General features: G+C 40.9%; 1 protein-coding gene across 3 annotated transcripts in view; it reads left to right on the plus strand.

The window, feature by feature from the left end:
• Window positions 1–24,281, plus strand: part of LOC110505776 (neuronal PAS domain-containing protein 3-like) — a 510,145-nt gene extending 485,864 nt beyond the window's left edge. For all 3 annotated transcript variants that reach the window (XM_036963003.1, XM_036963005.1, XM_036963004.1), the window contains 4 exons: window positions 285–391; window positions 12,157–12,304; window positions 17,747–17,862; window positions 18,592–24,281. In XM_036963003.1, the coding sequence (XP_036818898.1) occupies window positions 285–391; window positions 12,157–12,304; window positions 17,747–17,862; window positions 18,592–20,030 (1,810 nt within the window). In that variant the 3' untranslated portion in view covers window positions 20,031–24,281. The remainder of the gene's footprint in view (window positions 1–284; window positions 392–12,156; window positions 12,305–17,746; window positions 17,863–18,591) is intronic.
• Window positions 24,282–25,353: the final 1,072 nt, after the last annotated feature.

Below are 25,353 nucleotides of genomic sequence, written 5' to 3' on the forward strand. Positions count from 1 at the left end.
TTGCTTTTGGGTGAACAAAAAAAGAATGGATAGATTATATTCAATACTAAGCGATAGGCATTTTATCATGTGAAATGGGAAGACTGAATGTTCCATTCTATCCATTTGTCCCTGAATGTGTGTGTAATACTTACTGTATCTTTGTCAAAGGCATTAGTCTGACATATCAGGATGAATATGGTCTATCTGGTTAAGCTGGAATGACATTGTGTTTTTCCGTTTCTGTTGGTGCTTCTTCTCTTGCCGTCATCACGCGCTGAATCCTTTTCAAATCCCTGTTGTAGAATTAGCGACTACATGGACCTGATGCCAGTGGACATCGTAGGGAAGAGGTGCTACCAGTTTATTCACGCAGAGGATGTGGAGGGCATCCGGCACAGCCATTTAGACTGTGAGTATTATACCTATACTTTAAGGGTTACCACATCATTTCAGTATGTTACCACATCATTTCAGTATGTTACCACATCATTTCAGTATGTTACCACATCATTTTCATATGTTACCACATCATTTCAGTATGTTACCACATCATTTCAGTATGTTACCACATCATTTCAGTATGTTACCACATCATTTCAGTATGTTACCACATCATTTCAGTATGTTACCACATCATTTCAGTATGTTACCACATTATTTCAGTATGTTACCACATCATTTACGTATGTTACCACATCATTTTAGTATGTTACCACATCATTTCAGTATGTTACCACATCATTTCAGTATGTTACCACATAATTTCAGTATGTTACCACATCATTTCAGTATGTTACCACATCATTTATGTATGTTACCACATCATTTCAGTATGTTACCACATCATTTACGTATGTTACCACATCATTTACGTATGTTACCACATCATTTCAGTATGTTACCACATCATTTACGTATGTTACCACATCATTTCAGTATGTTACCACATCATTTCAGTATGTTACCACATCATTTCAGTATGTTACCACATCATTTACGTATGTTACCACATCATTTACGTATGTTACCACATCATTTACGTATGTTACCACATCATTTACGTATGTTACCACATCATTTCAGTATGTTACCACATCATTTCAGTATGTTACCACATAATTTACGTATGTTACCACATCATTTACGTATGTTACCACATCATTTACGTATGTTACCACATCATTTCAGTATGTTACCACATCATTTCAGTATGTTACCACATCATTTCAGTATGTTACCACATCATTTCAGTATGTTACCACATCATTTACGTATGTTACCACATCATTTCAGTATGTTACCACATCATTTCAGTATGTTACCACATCATTTCAGTATGTTACCACATCATTTACGTATGTTACCACATCATTTACGTATGTTACCACATCATTTACGTATGTTACCACATCATTTCAGTATGTTACCACATCATTTACGTATGTTACCACATCATTTCAGTATGTTACCACATCATTTCAGTATGTTACCACATCATTTCAGTATGTTACCACATCATTTACGTATGTTACCACATCATTTCAGTATGTTACCACATCATTTACGTATGTTACCACATAATTTCAGTACACAACTTATTATGAACACATTATTGCAGAACAAATTTTGTTATGGGAAATGATCCATCACAACTATCTCCTCTCCACCCAAACACCAAAGTCATCGGTCATTGTTGTTCTGATTTTATCAGCGTACAGAATAGGTGTCAACGACTTGTAGAGAGACAACATCTAGATGATGATCCACGTTATCTGCCTCTGTGACCTTCTAGGGTTTGAACACGGGTCTCCTACATGCCACAAGACCTGGTTAGCCCACATTGAGCTTAACCCTGAGTCAGGGTAATAGGCCTGTAGAGAGACCACATCTAGATGATCCACGTGATCTGCCTCTGTAACTTACTTACCTTGGATGGGGGAAATATTTTTGTGTTGCAATGTCATGACTCAGGGGTAGAAATATATGCCATTGGTCTTCAGACCCCAGGGAGGGAGAATGGAAACCAAGACCCCCACGCAAGTTCACTCCCAATGTTTCAAATGAAATGGCTGCATGCCTTCTTTGTTTGTTTGCATTCAACATTGAGCTCAGTTTACTTTTAGAGTAACGGTCATCTTTGCAAAGGTGTCTTTGCATCTCTACTCCACCAGAGCAGTTTTTATAGCCCGTGGCAGGAAGTACTCTCCGCTTGCTTTACTTCTTAATTCCAAAACGTGCCATGATTTGATATGTTTCGCCAATGAAAGCTTTACTGTGGCTGGTTAAACACTGAGGAGGCATTGTGGGGGCAGTGCACCATTTGATTGGGCTTTGCAACATGGATAGGCAGACTGCCATTATTGGAGATCTGTGGGCTGAGCTGCTCCCTGAACCCTTTCTTCGTGCTGGGTGCTGGATTGTAACTGTAAAGGGTGTACATTCCCTTGCTTTATTAGATGGGAGGACGAGTGTCCTTGGGGTTGCCTCCTCGGCCGGGGAACTTGGAGCCGTCTGATTAGATATTGTGAGTTCAACTGAATTAGAGCGCAATTACTGCTGCATTGCACTGTCCCTGTGCCTTAAAAATGCACCAGATTGGGTTCATTAGCGGCTGATTTGAAACCCAGCAGAGGGAAAGTAGAGAGCGAGGGCTGCCCATGGATCACATTGATAAGAGAGGCTAATGCAGGCAAATTGAGGCAGAAGGCAGATTGAGGCGGTAGGCAGATTGAGGCGGCAGGCAGATTGAGGGGGCATGCAGATTGAGGGTAAAGCAGGCCGTTTGATACTAAGGCAGGCAGATTGAGGGGGCATGCAGATTGAGGGTAAAGCAGACCGTTTGATGCTAAGGCAGGCAGGTTGAGGGGGCATGCAGATTGAGGGTAAAGCAGGCCGTTTGATACTAAGGCAGGCAGATTGAGGGGGCATGCAGATTGAGGGTAAAGCAGGCCGTTTGATACTAAGGCAGGCAGATTGAGGGGGCATGCAGATTGAGGGTAAAGCAGGCCGTTTGATACTAAGGCAGGCAGATTGAGGGGGCATGCAGATTGAGGGTAAAGCAGGCAGTTTGATACTAAGGCAGGCAGGTTGAGGGGGCATGCAGATTGAGAGTAAAGCAGGCCGTTTGATACTAAGGCAGGCAGGTTGAGGGGGCATGCAGATTGAGGGTAAAGCAGGCCGTTTGATACTAAGGCAGGCAGATTGAGGGGGCATGCAGATTGAGGGTAAAGCAGACCGTTTGATGCTAAGGCAGGCAGGTTGAGGGGGCATGCAGATTGAGGGTAAAGCAGGCCGTTTGATACTAAGGCAGGCAGATTGAGGGGGCATGCAGATTGAGGGTAAAGCAGGCCGTTTGATACTAAGGCAGGCAGATTGAGGGGGCATGCAGATTGAGGGTAAAGCAGGCCGTTTGATGCTAAGGCAGGCAGGTTGAGGGGGCATGCAAATTGAGGGTAAAGCAGGCCGTTTGATACTAAGGCAGGCAGATTGAGGGGGCATGCAGATTGAGGGTAAAGCAGGCCGTTTGATACTAAGGCAGGCAGATTGAGGGGGCATGCAGATTGAGGGTAAAGCAGGCCGTTTGATGCTAAGGCAGGCAGGTTGAGGGGGCATGCAGATTGAGGGTAAAGCAGGCCGTTTGATGCTAAGGCAGGCAGGTTGAGGGGGCATGCAGATTGAGGGTAAAGCAGGCCGTTTGATGCTAAGGCAGGCAGGTTGAGGGGGCAGGCAGATTGAGGTGGCAGACCGTTTGATGCTAAGGCAGGCAGGTTGAGGGGGCATGCAGATTGAGGTGGCAGGCTAGGCAGTAGCAGCAAACAGTGGCACTGTTGCATACCTCCAGTTACCCCTGGCTGTCTCCTATCTAATACGCTCCACCCAGGCTTTAGTCAACTTACAGTCAGTGCATGAGCCGGGAAATTGGTTGAGTGTTCAGTGCTGCTAAATAGTTAGTTCATGTATTTATTTGTTAATTTAATCATTTTTTGAGTTACGGAAAGATACAATTAAAACATTGACACCCTGAATGAACAAGATTGAACAAGATTCAGATGTATTGCAGCATTGTGTCTCTTCGTGGATTTGATGTTGATTTCATCTGGGTATACTAAACAGTTAGCCTGTGTACCTGTCTCTCTAGCTGTCATACCACTCCTTTCCACTCTCTGTCATGCTAAACAAATGACACAGATTACAAGGTCTGGAATGTAGTAGTTGAACAGAGACTGGCAACCAGGCTACTATACAGTATTTACAGTTAGAGAACAAAGCCATGGGAATTATTCGATGAGCAATTCAGATTGGGATAACTAAGGTCTGTTAATTCCCCTTCACTAAATAAAGACTTTGCTATATTCCTAGCTAGTTCAGTTGATAGTTTCATCTCCACATTTACACTTGTGGGAATTGGCCTATATGGATAGGACTACATTGAAATATTTCTTACAGAAGAAATATGAAATGCATAAGAATGGTAGCAACTGAAAGAGCAGTTGAAAGGGAACAGTTTGGAGATTATGGGAAAATTATTAGACCAAAGTTGAGGACATAACATTTCACCTGACACAAGACTGAATCCAAACATTAGACTGTTGATTGTATGTACATTTTACATTTCCTGTACTTTTCGCCACATTTGTTGATAACGAAATCTGAAAATACTGTGGATACATTCAGTAACATGATAAGAATATTCCTGGAAAATGTGGGGGAGGTGCAACATCAGACAAAAAATGACAAGGGTTTTTTGAGAGCAGAATAACTGGTGTCTCCAAGTGGTCACACATCTCTCTAAAGTTATTTCAATGCACTTTTATGACTTAAAGAAGAGTCTTCAACTGAAAGATGCTTTTTTTGAGCTCTCCTAGCTGTGCTGTTGAGGAACTAGAGCAAGCACACTTGTAGTTGTTTTGTTTGGAACACAACTGTGCATCCCCGCCATCACACAATTACTGCTGTTGTTTACGCAATTCAAAAAACTGCCGTTTTAAATTGCAATCTGGGTCAGGTGGGCTTCACTTGAAGCTTGTTCTATTGCTAACATGACTTGCTAAGTTATAAAATAGGATCTTACAGTGTAAGGCTTTTCACAAGGCAACTCAGGGAAACAGATCATCATTTTGGTGTGCATAGAAAGGAATGATGAGAGTGTGAGCTTTAAAATAGACAAACAAACATTCTGTTCAGATCAACCCAGGGTAGGACGTCATGTCATCTTGGAACTGTACATCACACATAGTGATCATAAACGTTGACACTGTATATGACATGAGTTTGATGATATGGAAATGTGAAGTGCACATTTGGACTCACGGGTGTTTGGCTTGTATGACATCAAATCAGTATTTATTATAATCCTCAACGTCTCATCTTTCAAAATACATTGAGTCCTCTCAATTTACAGCATTTCCCTCACTCAGACAATAAAACATTTGCAAAAGTTGCCCAATTAGTGGGAGGGATGGGAGCAACTTGTTGTCCCACGCTGTGCTCAAGTTCAGAACGGCTGTCAGTCAGAACCCATACAGCGCTGTGAAGCGCAGAGTCAGAGCTCTGACGTCATGTATAGCATGCTACTGTACAACCACTACGTTCCAATTTAGATGCTTACCAGTGCCCAAATCTGTCATTTTCAACCTGTCTACGGGTACAAGTGTAAAGGGTTAATGCCCATGACATATACCCATCATTATCATCATCGGTCACATTATCACCACATATGTGATGATCATTTGGCCTTTGTGATGATAAATAACTGATCAAATGTAGTTATAGATGGATATGAGCAGTTATTTACAGCTAGCTAAGTCATGTATTGGGCATAGCTCATAAGGCATCATATGTGTGCTGATAATGCATTATGAAGAGGGTATTCAGAGGAAGCGTTACCAAAAATGTTCTGACATACTGTGGAGGTTTGGTGTGAATAGCAGCAATCAGCTGGTGAGGCAGGGTGACAAGGTCACTGGATCTGAAGGAAATGTATTATTCCACTTAGCCAACTCTCTAGACGCGAGGTCAGAAGTGAACCATCAGACTTGAGAAGGTGTTTAAATGAATTGGCTTTTGTCCAAGCTTTATAATATGGCCATTTAGTTGCTCAACTTTTTATTCATAGCGTATCCTAGGACTGTGAAAAGATCACATAGACTCCATTTCATATAGACCAAATCTATATAGACCAAATCAATACTGTGTGTTTGTACATCACTACGGTTCATACTTCACTCATCAACGCATGTGCTATGACTGGAAAGGTTATTTTTAATTCATTCCAGAAGGATACATGTTAAGCCAAGACATGCGTTAGTCTGACGATCTGATAACTGAACTGTAGCATACACAGTAGGGACAAATGGTTTTGAGTGACTGTTATATCAGACTGGCGAAAAGAGATGGTTTTCATGAGATGGAGAGAGATACTGTAGCTCACTGAAAGAACTTACATCTCTGAGGACTTAAGCCATCTGCCTCCAGGCATACTACCAGAACCTGTCTCCTGAGACTAGTTCAGACTGACTCTAATAAAAACCAACTCAGCTCACTTGTTAGGACACTACAGATACTGGAAAATACAGCTGAAATGTTGAATGTTGACGACACAGGCAAAGTTGCTGTAAATTCAAAGCTTTGAAAAACAGTAACTTTGGGCTTCAACAATAGAGTGTACCTCAGAAAAACATGAAGAAAACCACTCGCCACAATACAGGCAGAATGTTCTTGTGAAGCCAGACAAAAATGTCAAACCCGGTAGAGAAGAGAACATTCCTTTCTGTCTCCTCCCTCATTCATAAAATGTTTGCCTTTACAATAATACCCTGATGGACTGCAAAGACTTTTCATAAAGCAATTTCACGGTGTAAATGACTTACTTTTATATGACGGTGACACCACAGGTGTTGGTAGCACCTTAATTGGGGAGGACGGGCTCACAGTAATGGCTGGAACGGAATCAATGGAATGCTTTCAAACACATCAAACAAGTGGTTTCCATGTGTTTGATACCATTCCACTGTCCTCCCTTCAGCAGCCTCCTGTGGGTGACACCCCTTGTCGCAAGCCAGGGCCACTTGAGGTAAAGGGTATCTGAAAGGTAGTCACCGTTATGGAAAGGATCCAAGTGATTAAAACAAACTGAAGGACAGGAGGAGAAGAGAGGAGAGGAGCGAGAGAGAAGAGGCTCACAGCGAGAGAGAGAGAGTAGGAGAGAGTGGAGCCATCCTACAGGCATGCCTGGGGCTGCAGGAGAAAGAGACAGATTAAAGGCCCGTATTCCTTTTAATGCCTTCAATAGCTAGTGGACGACTCTGGCACCGTAAAACGGCACTGTAAGTGGACAAGGTAAATAAAAAAAATAAGACTCACCTGCAAAGACATTGTGCCAGTTAAGCCAGGGGTGGAGTGTATTGGGTATGCAGGTAGTCTAGCGGTTGCGTGTGTTGGGCCAGTAAACAAAAGGTCTCTGGTTTGACTCACAGAGCCGACTAGGTGAAAAATCTGTCGATTTGCATTTAACAATAATTGCTCTGGATAAGAACATCTACTAAAATGTAAATGTAATGACGCTAATACTGATGAGAGAGCTCTGACGTTCAAAGGCAGAGAGATATGGAGGTCCAGGTTTGGTGCCTTCATAGATATACAGTACACTTGCTATACTGTAGAATGTGTAACCTTTATTTAACTAGGCAAGTCAGTTAAGAACAAATTCTTATTTGCAAGGACGGTCTGAGATTAGAATATGGCTGTGGAATTTTGAGTTTGTTGTGTATACTTGATTTGTCAAGTTATTTACCAAGATTAGAGTTAGGATTTGGAAATGTTTATTTTTTACCTGAAATAATTATGGTAATAAATACATCCTAAAACAACAAATGAGTCATGACTACCAATATTATGACTCAATATCCTCACAGCAGATACAGTATAATGATTGAGTATATGAATTCTTAATTATTTCCCAAAATATTAGAACCATCACATTTACAGTTCCCAAATATTGTAGATGCAGTTTGAATCCAATATATGGATATTTGGATAATCATGAATGACTATTCAACTGAAAATAATCAAAATAATGTTTATATCTTTCCCTTTTCAAATTGGATATATTGTGTATATCCTATCATTGTTAACTCCTAGTATAACAAATCGAGGTTTATACTAGGAGTTAATAATTGACTTTTTAGCAGTGGGGTGGCAGGTAGCCTAGAGGTTAGAGCGCTGGGCCAGTAACTGAAAGTTTGGTGGATCGAATCCCCGAGCTGACAAGGTAAAAATCTGTTGTTCGGAACAAGGCAGTTAACCCACTGTTCCTAGGCTGTCATTGTAAATATGAATTTGTTCTTAACTGACTTGCCTAGTTAAAAAAAACATTAATTACATTTTAGAGTTAATTTCCTGCAATTCTATACATTTTGCCATGTGGCTTCTAAAGCATTTTGCAGTTTTAAAGCAAGTTTGCTGTAAATCTACACATGAGAAATCATTTAGCAATTTTATAACTAATTTCATGTAATTCTACCCATTTTGCCATGGGGCGGAGAGAATATTTTGCAGTTTTACAGCACATTTTCTGAAATTCTACACATTTTGCCATGGGGCGGAGAGAACATTTTGCAGTTTTTCAGCACATCTTCTGCAATTCTACACATTTTGCCATAGGGTGCCATAGAGAGAAATGTTTGCAGTGGTAATTCAACCATGATTACTACAAGTTTAGATAGTTGGCCATTTTACTAATTTACAATAAGTTATTTTTAATGCTGACATGGGCTAATTGAGTGACTGTCAGTGACAGTTCACAACCACATTTTTGGAAATTGCAACTTGTGTATTCTATTATTCTAACTCTCAACAGTAAGTTGAGACCCCCAAATTAGTTTAAAAAAATACATACATATTTTTGTCTTTGGAAATGTACCCACGGGCCACCAGTTGCCCATCCCTGCACTACAGTATACTACACCTCCTCAGTAGTAAACAAGTCATTTCTTTCAATTTTCTCTTTCTTTTCTTTTCTTTTCATTCTATATGTATAGGACAAGAAAGCAGTCAGTGATCTAAAGTCAATTAGTAGAACCCTTGGTGTCACGCCCTGACCATAGTTTACTTTGTATTTTCTATGTTTTGATTGGTCAGGGTGTGATCTGAGTGGGCATTCTATGTTTCATGTCTTGTTTGTCTATTTCTATGTTCAGCCTGATATGGTTCTCAGTCAGAGGCAGGTGTTCGTCATTGTCTCTGATTGGGAACCATATTTAGGTAGCCTGGGTTTCACTGTGTGTTTGTGGGTGATTGTTCCTGTCTATGTGTTTTTCACCAGATAGGCTGTTTTAGGTTTTCGTTACGTTCATCACGTTCTTTATTTTGTAGTGTTTGCTTTGATTCGTGTTTTACGTTTGTTCATTAAAACATGGATCGCAATCTACACGCTGCATTTTGGTCCGACTCTCCTTCTCAAACGGAAAACCGTTACACTTGGGAAGGTTTATAAACAATGCGATTAGTTCCTAATACTTTTTCATTACTGGCATTCTTTTTATATACAGTTGAAGTCGGAAATTTACATACACCTTAGTCAAATACATTTTAACTTAGTAATTCACAATTCCTGACATTTAATCCTAGTAAGAATTCCATGTCTTAAGTCAGTTAGGATAACCACTTTATTTTAAGAATGTGAAATGTCAGAATAATAGTAGAGAGAATTATTTATTTCAGCTTTTATTTCTTTCATCACATTCCCAGTGGGTCAGAAGTTGACATACACTCAATTAGTATTTGGTAGCATTGCCTTTAAATTGTTTCTCTTGGGTCAAACGTTTCGGATAGCCTTCCACAAGCTTCCCACAATAAGTTGGGTGCATTTTGGCCCATTCCTCCTGACAGAGCTGGAGTAACTGAGTCAGGTTTGTAGGCCTCCTTGCTCGCACACGCTTTTTCAGTTCTGCCCACAAATGTTCTATAGGATTGCGGTCAGGGATTTGTGATGGCCTCTCCAATACCTTGACTTTGTTGTCCTTAAGCCATTTTGCCACAACTTTGGAAGTATGCTTGGGGTCATTGTCCATTTGGAAGACCCATTTGCGACCAAGCTTTAACTTCCTGACTGAGATGTTGAGATGTTACTTCAATATATCCACATAATTTTCCTGCCTGATGATGCCATCTATTTTGCGAAGTGCACCAGTCCCTCCTGCAGCAAAGCACCCCCACAACATGATGCTGCCACCCCGTGCTTCACGGTTGGGATGGTGTTCTTTGGCTTGCAAGCCTCACCCTTTTTCCTTCAAACATAACGATGGTCATTATGGCCAAACAGTTAGATTTTTGTTTCATCAGACCAGAGGACAGACCAAAAAGTACGATCTTTGTCCCCATGTGCAGTTGAAAACCGTTGTCTGCATTTTTTATGACAGTTTTGGAGCAGTGGTTTCTTCCTTGCTGATCGTCCTTTCAAGTTATGTCGATATAGGACTCGTTTTACTGTGGATATAGATACTTTTGTACCTGTTTCCTCCAGCATCTTCACAAGGTCTTATGCTGTTGTTCTGGGATTGATTTGCACTTTTCGCACCAAAGTACGTTCATCTCTCGGAGACAGAATGTGACTCCTTCCTGAGTAGTATGACGGCTGCGTGGTCCCATGGTGTTCATACTTGTGTACTATTGTTTGTACAGATGAATGTGGTACCTTCAAGCGTTTGGAAATTGCTCCCAAGGATGAACCAGACTCGTGGAGGTCTACAAAAGAAAATCTGAGGTCTGGCTGAAATCTGGCTGATTTCTTTTGATTTTCCCATGATGTCAAGCAAAGAGGCACTGAGTTTGAAGTTAGTCCTTGAAATTCATCCGTGGGCACACCTCCAATTGACTCAAATTATGTAAATCGACCTATCAGAAGCTTCTAAAGCCATGACATAATTTTCTGGAATTTTCCAAGCTGTTTAAAAGCACAGTCAACTTAGTGTATGTAAACTTCTGACCCACTGGAATTGCGATACAGTGAATTATAAGGGAAAGAATCTGTCTGTAATAACTATTGGGGAAAAAACAAAGTAGATGTCCTAACCGACTTGCCAAAACTATAGTTTGTTAACAAGAAATGTGTGGAGTGCTTTAAAAACTAGTTTTAATGACTCCAACCTAAGTGTGTGTAAACTTCCGACTTCAACTGTAAATCCTCCCCCCTCGTGGAAGTATTTTTATGGTAGAGGCTATTTGTAGCTGCAATTAAAATAACAATATGCATTTACTACCTTGCTCAGATTCTGACTGTTTCTGTTTTAGAGCGCCATGATTAATGCAAATACATATTGATTGAGATCATTGAGCGGTTAATTTAGCCTGATGTATTGCGACTGCCAGAGCATCTTCACTTATGCAAAGGCAGACAAGACAAGGACACAACCAGCAGAGTGTAGTTTAGTGTAGTGTGATGTAATGTAATGTAGTGTGGTGTAGTTAGTAGCTGATACAGACTCACAGTGCCACCAGGTGGTGGGAGAGGCTCATTGCAGCCAGCCTCAAAGCAGACAGACATAGTGATGCTCTATTTTTTTAATCAGAAAACAATCTGATTTTAAGCATCTACCCTATAATTACACCCCTTGCCTATCCCTAACCAGGAAATCAAGACCCATAAATTCAAATTCAATCTCTCTATCTAACTAACAAACTAGTCATACACTGTACAACGTTTGTGTGTTCTGTTTGTGTGTTCTGTTTCTATCCTGAAATCACACACCTACAGAGTTATATCTTTACCATTGTTACAACTGGTGTATACTGGTCCCGATTGACTCTCATTCATTCCATATTATGTATGTATTGTTCCCTCGTCGTTGGTTTCCAGATCAGCACACACACTGTCCTCTGAGGTATTTAATAGTGTACCCTGTGCAGCATCCCCATTCCTGTTTTAGCCAGTCAGAGAACTTGATTAATGAAGGTAGCTAGAGCAGAGAGCAGCACAGCCCCTCACACAGCTGTTGGATGCCACCTGATGGTCTTTCTCCTTTCTTTCTTTCTTTCCTCCCCTGTATCCCTCTTACTGTATCTATTGTCCTCTTCTCCTCTCTTCTCTTTGCTCACTCACCTCCTCTTTCCTCTCTCCTCTGTCCTCCCCCCTCCCTCCTCTCCCCTTCTCTCTACTCTCTTCTCTCTCCACCCCAGTGATAAACAAGGGCCAGTGTGTGACCAAGTACTACCGCTGGATCCAGAAGAACGGTGGGTACATCTGGATCCAGTCCAGTGCCACCATCGCCATCAATGCCAAGAATGGCAATGAAAAGAACATAATCTGGGTCAACTACGTACTCAGGTAAGGCTGGGCCCCATCTGTGAACCACCCAACACATGACAGCCAGCCAGTGCCCAAAAACAGTCTGCTTCCAAAATGGCACCCTTTTCCCTGTGTAGTACACTTATTTTGACCAGGGCCCATAGGGTTCTGGTCAAAAGTAATGCACTATACTGTATAGGAAATGGGATGCCGTTTGGTAAAGTACACACAGAGTCAGCTACACCAGGAAGCAAACACAAGCGAACACAAGATTGGTCATTCATTTTCATTAAATATGCTATTTTTATTTTTACCATTTCAGTATTTTAACAAGGTGTACATTCTTCTTGTCAATACAATTTTCATCAAATGGTTTACGCATAGTTGTAGTACCTATTCTATAGCAACTTCTTTGTCAGAATAGGATAATGGCATACAGTACCAGTCAAGAGTTTGGACACCCTTACTCATTCCAGGGTTTTTATTTTACTACTTCATTGCAGAATAATAGTGAAGACATCAAAACTATGAAATAACTAATGGAATCATGTAGTAACCAAAAAGGTGTTAAACAAATCTAGTAGCCACCCTTTACCTTGATGACAGCTTTGCACACTCTTGGCATTCTCTCAACCAGCTTCATGAGGTAGTCACCTGGAATATATTTCAATGAACAGGTGTGCCTTGTTAAAAGTTAATTTGTGGAATTTCTTTCCTTTTTAATGTGTTTGGGCCAATCAGTTGTGTTGTGAGGGGTGTAGGGGTGGTCTACAGACGATAGCCCTATTTGGTAAAATACCAAGTTCATATTATGGCAAGAACAGCTCAAATAAGCAAAGAGAAATTACAGTTTAAGACATGATTTCAAAAAACACCAGGCGCTATGATGAAACTGGCTCTCATGATGACCACCACAGGAAAGGAAGACCCAGAGTTACCTCTGCTGCAGAGGATAAGTTCAGTAGAGTTACCAGCCTCAGAAATTGCAGCCCAAATAAATGCTTCACGGAGTTCAAGTAACAGACACATCTCAACATCTCAACATCAACTGTTCAGTGGAGACTGTGTGAAACTGCCATCATGGTCGAATTGCTGCGAAGAAACCACTATTAAAGGGCACCTGACTTCTGTGAAGTCTCCAGAAGATGAGACTTGCTTGGGCCATGAAACACAAGAAATGGACATTATAGACAGGTGGAAATCTGTCCTTTGGTCTGATGAGTCCAAATTTTAGATTTTTGCTTCTAACCGCCGTGTCTTTGTGAGACGCAGAGTAGGCGCACAGATGATCTCCGCATGTGTGGTTTTCCACTGTGAAGCATGGAGGAGGAGGTGTGATGGTGTGGGTGTTCTTTGCTGGTGACACTATCAATGATTTATTTAGAGTTGATTTATTTAGAGGCACACTTGCGCTTAGTAGGGCTATTGTTTGTTTTTCAACAGGACAATGACCTAAAACACACCTCCAGGCGGTTTAAGGGCTATTTGACCGAGTAATGGAGTGCTGCATCAGATGACCTGGCCTCCACAATCACCCGACCTCAACCCAATTGAGATGGTTTGGGATGAGTTGGACCGCAGAGTGAAGGAAAAGCAGCCAACAAGTCCTCAGCATTTGTGGGAAGTCCTTTAAGACTGTTGTAAAATCATTCCTCATGAAGCTGGTTGTGAGAATGCCACGAGTGTGCAAAGCTGTAATCAAGGCAAAGGGTGGCTACTTTGAAGAATCTCAAATCTAAAATATATTTTTATTTGTTTAACACTTTTGTGGTTACTACATGATTCCATATGTGTTATTTCATAGTTTTGATGTTTTCACTATTATTCTACAATGTATAAAATAGAACAAATAAAGAAAAATCCTTGAATGAGTTGGTGTGTTGAAACTTTTAACTGGTACTGTATACAGTTAAAGTCAGAAGTTTACAAACTCGTTTTTCAACCACTCCACAAATGTCTTGTTAACAAACTATAGTTTTGGCAAGTCAGTTAGCATGTCTACTTTGTGCATGACACAAGTAATTTTTCCAACAATTGTGTACAGACAGATTATTTCACTTATAATTCACTATATCACAATTCCAGTGGGTCAGAAGTTTGCATACACTAAGTTGACTGTGCCTTTAAACAGCGTGGAAAATTCCAGAAAATGATGGCTTTAGAAGATTCTGATAGGCTAATTGACATAATTTGAGTCATTTGGAGGTGTACCTGGGGATGTATTTCAAGGCCTACCTTCAAACTCAGTGCCTCTGTGCTTGACATCATGGGAAAATCAAAAGAAATCAGCCAAGACCTCAGAAAAAAAATGTAGACCTCCACAAGTCTTGTTCATCCTTGGGAGCAATTTCCAAATGCCTGAAGGTACCACATTCATCTGTACACCATGGGACCACGCAGTCGTCATACCACTCAGGAAGGAGACGCGTTCTGTCTCCGAGAGATGAACGCACTTTGGTGCGAAAAGTGCAAATCAATCCCAGAACAACAGCAAAGGACCTTGTGAAGATGCTGGAGGAAACAGGTACAAAAGTATCTATATCCACAGTAAAACGAGTCCTATATCGACATAACCTGAAAGGCCCCTCAGCAAGGAAGAAGCCACTGCTCCAAAACCGCCATAACAAAGCCAGACTAAAGTTTGCAACTGTCCTCTGGTCTGATGAAACAAAAATAGACCTCTTGGCCATAATGACCATTGTTATGTTTGGAGGAAAAAGGGGGAGGCTTGCAAGCCGAAGAACACCATCCCAACCGTGAAGCACAGGGGTGGCAGCATCATGTTTTGGGGGTGCTTTGCTGCAGGGGGGACTGGTGCACTTCCCAAAATAGATGGCTTCATGAAGAAGGACAATTATGTGGATATATTGAAGAAACATCTCAAGACATCAGTCAGGAAGTTAAAGCTTGGTCGCAAATGGGTCTTCCAAATGGACAATGACCCCAAGCATACTTCCAAAGTTGTGGCAAAATGGCTTAAGGACAACAAAGTCAAGGTATTGGAGTGGCCATCACAAAGCCCTGACCTCAATCCTGTAGAAAATTTGTGGGCAGAACTGAAAAAGCGTGTGTGAGCAAGGAGGCCTATAAACCTGACTCAGTTACACCAGCTCTGTCAGGAGGAATGGGACAAAATTCACCCAACTTATTGTGGGAAGCTTGTGGAAGGCGACCCGAAATGTTTGACCCAAGTGAAGCAATTTAAAGGCAATGCTACCAAATACTAATTGAGTGTATGTAAACTTCTGACCCACAGGGAATGTGATGAAAGAAATAATAGCTGAAATATATAATTCTCTCTACTATTATTCTGACAATTCACATTCTTAAAATAAAGTGGTGATCCTAACTGACCTACGACATGGAATTGTTACTAGGATTAAATGTCAGGAATGGTGAAAAACTGAGTTTAAATGTATTTGGCTAAGGTGTATGTAAACTTCTGACTTTGACGGTATCTGACAGTATTAGTTTACTCTAAGGCACTGTTAATGAAATGTGTTTTTGCCATTGGCACCATGGAATTGAATTATCTCTGCATCCTAAAGTGATTGAGATGTTATTGTAATTGCCAGCACAAGACGGAACCCTTCTCTCCTCAACTGTAATAGATATATCTTCTCAATATCCTTCCAAATTTCTTCTCACCTCTGAGGGCCCATAGAGCAGCTGTGAGAGCCAAAGAGTTAGGAGCTTTGCTTTAGGGACAGCTGGATCAATCAGAACACTAGGACAATGTCAAATGCTGTGTTCTCTGCAATCCCTGGCAGCGAAATGCTCTAAATGATTATCTTTTGGCAAAGAAAGTGATAAATGCAGAAAATTGCCAAGCAAAATAAACATTCTACCACAGTGAACATGTTGTTTTTAGGAAGCATATTTGTTTCTGAGTTCAGACATATAAAGTTTGTATGTTTGTATTTGTTTCTGAGTTCAGACATATAAAGTTTGTATGTTTGTATTTGTTTCTGAGTTCAGACATATAAAGTTTGTATGTTTGTATTTGTTTCTGAGTTCAGACATATAAAGTTTGTATGTTTGTATTTGTTTCTGAGTTCAGACATATAAAGTTTGTATGTTTGTATTTGTTTCTGAGTTCAGACATATAAAGTTTATATGTGAAAACGACTTGTAAGACGCACACATTGTTGTTCCGAACTTCACTCGCGCTAAAGAGGGAGGCTCACTCGGCTGTTGCTAGCACATATACAGATCAAATACACCGCTGGAATGACAATTAAGGTGTTTACATGTCTTAATAATTCAACACATTGCTCTGAAAAGCAGGTGTTTTAATCGGCGTATGCTTAATTCAATTTTGACCTTGCACCGATTAAGATTTTACCTTTATTTAACTAGGCAAGTCAGTTACGAACAAATTCTTATTTACAATGACAGCCTTGGAACAGTGGGTTAACTGCCTTGTTCAGGCTCAGAACGACAGAATTTATACCTTGTCAGCTCGGGGATTTGATCTTGCAACCTTGACAGTTTTGAGTTCAACGCTCTAACCACTAGGCTACCTGCCGCTGAGTTAAATTAAGTGTTTACATGACTATTGCATAATCTGCCAAATGCCATAATCCATTTAATATCTAATTATTAGTGTGTATTTCAACACACTCACTGACTTTCTCTTCCTCTGGTTGTCTCTTTTGTCTTTTCCTGCATTTTTCCAGATTATAAAGACCTCTGGTTGTCTGTTCCTGCAGTAATCCAGATTATAAAGACCTCTGGTTGTCTGTTCCTGCAGTAATCCAGATTATAAAGACCTCTGGTTGTCTCTATTGTCTGTTCCTGCAGTAATCCAGATTATAAAGACCTCTGGTTGTCTCTATTGTCTTTTCCTGCAGTTTTCCAGATTATAAATACCTCTGTGTTGTCTGTTCCTGCAGTAATCCAGATTATAAAGACCTCTGGTTGTCTCTATTGTCTTTCCCTGCAGTTTTCCAGATTATAAATATCTCTGTGTTGTCTGTTCCTGCAGTAATCCAGATTATAAAGACCTCTGGTTGTCTCTATTGTCTTTTCCTGCAGTTTTCCAGATTATAAAGACCTATGTGTTGTCTGTTCCTGCAGTAATCCAGATTATAAAGACCTATGTGTTGTCTGTTCCTGCATTAATCCAGATTATAAAGACCTATGTGTTGTCTGTTCCTGCATTAATCCAGATTATAAAGACCTATGTGTTGTCTGTTCCTGCATTAATCCAGATTATAAAGACCTATGTGTTGTCTGTTCCTGCATTAATCCAGATTATAAAGACCTATGTGTTGTCTGTTCCTGCATTAATCCAGATTATAAATACCTCTGGTTGTCTCTATTGTCTGTTCCTGCATTAATCAAGATTATAAAGACCTCTGGTTGTCTCTATTGTCTTTTCCTGCCGTATTCCAGATTATAAATACCTCTGTGTTGCCTGTTCCTGCATTAATCCAGATTATAAAGACCTCTGGTTGTCTCTATTGTCTGTTCCTTCAGTAATCCAGAGTACAAGGACACGCCCATGGACATCGCCCAGCTACCCAACCTTCCAGAGAAAGCCTCAGAGTCTTCAGAGACATCCGACTCTGAGTCCGAGTCCAAGGACAACTCTGGTACGGTACCATCAATCAATCAATAAATCATTATAAGGGTATTGATAAAACCCTTTTTACATCAACAGCTGTCACAAAGCTCTTTACAGTATAACCTGGCCTAAACTCCCTAAGAGAAAGAATAGCTTGTATTATACTGTGGCCATCCATGGAGAAATAGGAGAAAAGCCCTCATCATTAGTTTGAGGAAAAATTTTAATTAAACATATTCAATGGAGTACCGCCAAGGGGCAGGAGGGGAGAGGAGAGGATGATTTTGGGTGACAGTCTGAGGAAAGAGCCAGCATATTGGCCATTGGCACCAGGCCTCCCTCAGTGCCCCCTATGCCAGCGGGCATGGTGAGGGTTGTGGCCCTGGCCAGCTGCTGCTGGGTAGAGTTGTCCTCCTCACTCTGACAGTATGGTTGGAGAGCTCCACTGCTCCAGTATCCAGGGGGTGATCGGTGCCAAGCCAACACACCAGGCACCAGACAGACAGACGTTATTATAACTGCAGTAGAACACAGTGGTGGAGTAAATAAGTCAAATATTCTAATTGAGTGGTAAAGGGAATAGTCCATATATTTCTCTATAGCAAAATACTGAACATTAATAAGATCTTAATGTTAATGAAGGGCATGAAAGATTATTTCATTTGTAGTGGTTATTTTGGACAGATATTTATACAGTATACATGGATTTTTTTGAGTGCTGTTGAAGTCTGTATACTAAATGGAACATTTCTCTCAGACGACAACGAGAACTCCAAGTGGGACAGGAAGGGGAACCAGACTGAGAACACAGAGGACCCGGAAACAGACAGTAAAAAGCAGCAGCAGGGCCAGTCGTCCTCAGAGCAGGAGATGAGGCGTCAGGAGGAGGGAGACAGCTCCTCCAACCCAGAGAGCCAGGAGAGCGAGGACGATCTGGAGCCCAGCGACTGTGAGGTGGAGACCAAGGAGGGCAGACTGGGCCGGCTGGAGGACCTGCACATCAAGGTGGAGCACTACGGAGATGGAAACGGAGGGGTGGAGCTGCACGACTCGCCTTCCTCTGAAGAAGAGGAAGATGATGATGACGATGAGGAAGATGACGACAGCTTTAAAGACTGTGACAGCGCCACCGAGACTCTCGCCACCCCCGCTGCCAGTAAGCAGCAGAAGCGTAAGAAGAGGAGGAAAAAGCAGAAATGGGACGGTAGTCGTCCTAAACGTATGTGCCTCTCCTCTGCCACCCCCAGCTCTAACACCTTTGTTGGGGCTGTCCCCCTCCTGCCGCCCCCCTCCCCTGCCAGTGCCTCTGTGCTCAAGATCAAAACGGAAATGTCCGAGCCTATCAACTTCGACAATGACAGCATCATCTGGAACTACCCACCCAACAGAGAGATCTCCAGGAACGAGTCTCCCTACAGCATGACGAAGCCCGTCCCAGCCCACGATACCTTCCCCTCCCCACAGCCTGGTAGTCTGCAGGCCTCCATCCCAGACTCAGTGCTCACTCCCCCAGGAACAGAGGGGGGCAGTGGGGGCGCAGGTACCAGGAAGGGCGTACCCCCCTCTTTCAGCGGTTATAGCAGCGCCCCCTCCTCAGCCTCCAGCGCCGCCAGCCTGGCCCCTCCCTCTGGCTCTGGGTCATCCTCCGACCCCCTGTCCCCGCCCCTCTCGGCCTCGCCGCGCGACAACCAGCAATGTCAGAGCACCCCCACCACGTCCGGCTCCTCCCTGCTGTACACCGGCGACTTGGAGTCCCTGCAGAGGCTGCAGGCCGGGAACGTGGCGCTTCCGCTGGTCCAACGTGTCACCGGCACCCTCGCCACGACCAGCACTGCTGCCTCACGGGTCTACACCACTGGCACCATCCGCTACGCCCCCGCCGACGTCACTCTGGCCATGCAGGCAGGCGCCAACCTGCTGCCCAACAATGTGGCCCACGCTATGAACTTTGTGGATGTCAACGGTAGCCCCAGCTTTGGCATCGACCCCAAGACACCCATGGAGATGCTGTATCATCATGTCCACCGGCTCAACATGGCTGGCCCTTTTGGGGGTACCATGTCCGGCGCCAGTCTCACCCAGATGCCAGCAGCCAATGTATTCACCACGGCAGAGGGACTGTTCTCTACTCTTCCATTCCCTGTCTACAGTAACGGGATACACACCACACAAACTCTGGAGCGCAAAGAAGATTAGAGCAAAACGCCAAGACCATATTACTGTGTTCAACTGTCAAAGACTCTTTGAGGTATAAGACTGTGTTTCAAGTGGAAAATAAATATATTCTAGCATTTTGAATTTGAGCAATTGAGCTTGAGTACTAGAAATTAATGGCTCCTTGTCTTTCTATCCTTTTCTCTCTCTCTATTGACTCCCATTCTATCAATCTCTCGTCCTCTTCCTACTCCTCTTACAGTACTATCAATTATATTTTCTCTGATCAAACTAAACTGACTATTGTTAATTGTAAAGAATTCATTTTTGCCTACAGAGAATTCATATTACCGTTGGTCTCCTACTGGAGTCTGGGGTAAACTACTTTTTATTTGAGTTGATTATGTTGCATCTTTATGAAGATGTCTAGTGTATTTAAAGAGTGATGGTGGAAGATATATTTCTATGGAAAGAAACCCTTGGATGGTTTTGCTTCATATCTTGATGTGATCAAGGTTGACTATGACAAAGGGATGTTACTCTGTTTGACATTGTCATAGAAATAACCTTAAGAAATACGTTTTAAGGTTGGATCATAATAAGGGTATAGTAGTTTATTTTATCATTCATTTTGTTTATTTTTTATAGAACAGATTTAACTTTCAAATCAAGCATTAAAAAGCAATTTTAGCAGGGTATTATCCTGTGAATAGAATGTTATAAATCCCAGGACTTTGGAACAAGTACAGGTCGGTGTGAGAAACAAGTATTCCCCCGGTTCCATTTCCTTGGTTATGTCTCAAATGGCACCCTGTTCCCTATTTATTGCATTACTTTTGACCAGGGCCCATAGGGCTCTGGTCAAAAGTAGTGCACTATTTAGGGAATAGGATGCCATTTGGAATGCACTCATCATCTGCAGATCCATGGTGCTACTGTTCCATCAAGTTACTACCCTCCTTCAGGCTGATGTAGGTTCTTCTGTTCCACAGCTCTCTCACAGAGATGAGTGATTGAGTGACAGCTGGGGAGTCAAACCTCTAATCAACATAGTTTCGTGTTCATTACTACTCCCCTCAGTCAAGTTCAAGGGCTCAATCAGATTGGGCCTGAAGCAGGTTATGGAGCAGGTTGATTTTGTTTGTATTTTTTGAAAACTAGATCACTTTCTAGTCTCAGTGTAACAGAGGCTAATTTGCATCATTAACTTGAAAAATGAATGTTTAACTTTGACTGGCTTCTGTCAGTTGTTTTTTCTACTCTACCCTTCCTCTTTCTTTTACATCCTAAACCTCACTACTATCAACGTCAGTCTCCCAAATCCGTTCTTCCATCAGCCATTGTCCGATTCCTGAAATCACATATCAAGGAGATTGTAATAAAGACATGTGTTTCAATCAAAATGGAATATGTTTTTGGAAAAATCACATTCCCTAATTTTTCTCTGTTGCCAAAAAAGTTATCTCACAGTTTGGTGTTAAGAACACTGTGATTGCTGTTTAAAAAAATGTAATAAAATGGAAAAACTGTCACTTCATCTTTTGACAGCCGTCCATCAAGTAATCTATTACTAAGCGTGATAACCGTAAACGTGTACAATGTGTAAGTGTCACTGGCTGTCAGTCTCCATAGCGATTTCAGTGTGTGTTACTATATGCAGTGTTACTGAGCTGATGTAACTGTTTTGTCCTTTGTCTTCTCTGTGCTTTATCTGTAGTCTGGGGTTGGACAGGGAACGTGTGTAACCCTCTCCTTCTCCTCTGCAGTCTTAGTGGACCCGTGGAGGTTAGTGGATTTCGTGTGGTGGCCTTCCAATGTAGCGTCACCTTTTGCTGCTTCCTTCTGTCTGTATTTCTTTCTGTTTCTGCTGTTGCTTTGCTGTTGTGTAGTCTACAGACCTCTCTTTCTCTCAGAGATAAAAGACTCTTAACTAGCTCAAAGGTTTAAGGAGCCATTTTTTGCCATTGAGGAATTCTGGGTTTACAGTTTCCAGCTTGCATTTACCTACCCTATGAAAAATTACGACAAAAAGCTAAAGTAGCATTTAGATGTATCTTCTAGACTGGAACCATAAAAGCCTCAGTTGTGAAACATTCCCAGAGTCCCTTGTGCTTCTTGTATGCATTGGGTGTATTTCATTGGTTTCCACCAAACCTGTTGACTTCAAGGACCATGCAACTCACAGGACAAAAAGATGATGGTAGTATTTCAGGACAATAAACAATTTTAAAGATTTCTAAAGAAATGAAAATAAAAAATATTTCGCACTATAAATCTATTTTTATAGATGTTTTGGAAATGCATGTTTACTAAGTTGATTGTTAGTTTACTTGATTTCATTCGGTCCAGCAGCTTTGTCTCAACGTTCAGTGTTTTTTAGTCTGTCCAACAAAGGGAGGGGGAGCCTTTGTCTTTTGAACTGAATCAGGCTACTCCCCTACATCAGGAAACAGTGTCTGTAGTTTCTGTGTAGATGTGTTGTTAATCAAATCCAGGTCATGAAATAAATGTAAGAAAAATAATAAACAATGAACGTTTGGGGTTGGTTGATTGGAATGCTGGAATGGTTGCAGGGGACCTTGGTGTCACCACTTGAGATTGATTCTATCCTAGATGTTAGTGTTTTCTAAGATGAAGCGAAGCGGGATGAGACTGTCGGGTCGGGGGCACAGCTCACTTAAAACAGACACTGTGGACGGACCAGGAAATACACCCATATGTTACAACAGAACAGCAGGATGAGCTGTTTTAATGTCTCTGTGTTGTGTCTAAATGAATTGCTGGTGATTTCAACTTAAACTAATCTCAGCTACTGTCGGATACATAGTGTTTAAAGTTTAAATATGAAAAATGACTTCATTACCTGTGAAGACTGTGTCTGTGTTTTTAACAATTTCTTGTACAATTATACAGATTATTTTAAGAGAAACCAAGTAGATGAATACTACAGGAGAAGGGGATTCTCTTAGTATCAATGTTAACAGTGTTATAAATTCTAAATACAAACAAATTAAAATATTAAAAAGAGAACTATGGTACATTTATTATTTAATTAGTTTTATTTTTTATTTTTGAAGAAAAACAACAACTAACTGAAGCTAACTTTGAGTGCCTGGCTTATTTTGTATATATTTTTTTTTTAAACATTTTTATTTCCATTTTTTAATAATGCTGCAATTTCAGAAATGTACATACTTCATTTTACAACAGGGTTATTTTATACTTTTGTAGGTTTCCATTTGTTCAAATAAACCTGTCATCATCATCCATGGTTGTTTTCTGTCTGTAACACTTTTTTTTACCATCTAACAGGTGCCATATTCATAATAAACTTCTCAAAGATTTGTTAATATCTGGCATACTTTATTTAATGTTCAGCCATGTCAATGAAGGCTCCACACCTCAGTAAGCTGCCTCAGTTTTTCTTTCTTTCTGCCTTTCTTTTCTGATCTTGCTTGAAAAAAGTGATACTGGTCTAATGCTTTTCCTAGTTGGAATCTGTGTACATTGCTGGGACATCCATTCAGGTACTGTATGTTCACACTTAACAATCCTGCCATAATGGTAGCTATGTCAGACCACAGTCTGGGTTCATTCCCCTCCAATCAGAATACTTTGGTCATTATTTAATGTAGTCTGATTGGTCACATCATTAATCAGAGGGCAGCTAGTACTGGTTGTTAGAGTACAGTGATTTAACTCACATTGTCACTTAGATAAAAGCACACACAGTATTATGTTAGCTCACCCATGGATAAAATAACATTACTGTGATCATGTGTGAAATACTTTAACAGGATAAATTAACCGACTATCATCACATGGAACAACACTCACACACGCATCATCTTGGACGGACAATCTTACGATCTTGTCAATATCATTGTGGTATAATACCAGTTTAAAGCGGAAACTGTCTTTCAAACTATGCCCTCTACAATGTTTTGTCTCTCATTTTGTTTGCCCAGTATCATGCATAGAGAGACGTCTAGTGTAAATGCATCGAAAACAATGAGGTCTTAAGAAATGACATAGTTATCTGCAGATACGTTTGATTTGAGTAATGAGTCAACCATTAGACTAAGGCACCAAGCAGAAGAAAATGTGTAAAAAAAAAATGTGAACACTTTCCCCAGATATTGCAGACAAGGCCTGTCTAGAAAAAGGATGCCCAAGCCATCAAATGTCTCTCTATTGGTGTTTTTTTAATGAGCATAATCTGTTAATATAATTTATCATAATGTGATAAATGACTAACTACATCTGTAATAAATGCAGTAAATGATATGATCATTTTGAGTGATTTTCTTCTTTTTTCTTTTAACTCAACTGTTGTTTAGAAAATCTGGTAACTTTCATGTTTCGGAACCTGGTAATAACTATTTTTTAGGTGTTACACCTGGTAAATGAAATGGCCCCCTATGAGAACAGCAAGTCTGACGTTGGTTCCATGATCATTTGAATGCAGGGCCGGCTCCAGGCATAAGCAACATACTTTTTGCGGGGGACTCAGTTTGGATCTCAACCGTAGAGATCCTATTACATTACTAGAGGGGCTATGTCATAAACCATGAGTTCCATAATGGGGCAAAAATGGCAGCCATCTTGGTCAGAGAGAAATCCAAAACCAGTCTAATTGGAATATATTGCAGTAGAGGCATAGGTGATACATTTCCTGCATTTACTTATGCAGGAAAATGAGAGTAAGGCATGTGATGTATCAGAAATTGTGTAATGGAATTATAGTCAATGTAAACATGTCACATAATTATAAATACAGTTTATATGTGTTTTATACGTAAAAAAAATATACAATTGCCTCTAAAATATATGTAAACAGACTATAAATGTCTCAGATTTTGTTTCCTTAGAAAGCTGTGTGTGCTATTATATGATACAATATCAGTACATTTACAACTTGTCTAAGTCATGTCATCAACTGGTTTCAACCAGTGTACGGCTGTGGATTGACTGCATTGCTTGAATGGAATGTTGACATATTGGCAGTTAATTTGAAAAAGTAATTGGCTGGGGTCTAACTCAGATATCATTAACATGGCATAAGTCACGGCAAAATGTGTAGAATTGCAGGAAATTAGCTTTAAAACTAAAAAAAATAATAATCTCCACCCCATGCCAAAATGTGTAGAACTGCAGAAAACATGCTTTAAAACTGCAAACATTTCTCTCCGCCCCATGGCAGAATTAGTAGAATTGCATGGAATTTGTTACAAAATTGCAAAAATGTCTCTGCACCCCTTGGCAGAGTGGGTAGAATTGCAGGAAATGTGCTTTAAAACTGCAAACATTTCTCTCTGCCCCATTGCAAAATGAGTAGAATTGCATGAAATTGTACACAAAAAAA

This window comes from Oncorhynchus mykiss, chromosome 25 (assembly GCF_013265735.2).
Source record: "Oncorhynchus mykiss isolate Arlee chromosome 25, USDA_OmykA_1.1, whole genome shotgun sequence".
NCBI classification, from domain to species: Eukaryota; Metazoa; Chordata; class Actinopteri; order Salmoniformes; family Salmonidae; genus Oncorhynchus; species Oncorhynchus mykiss.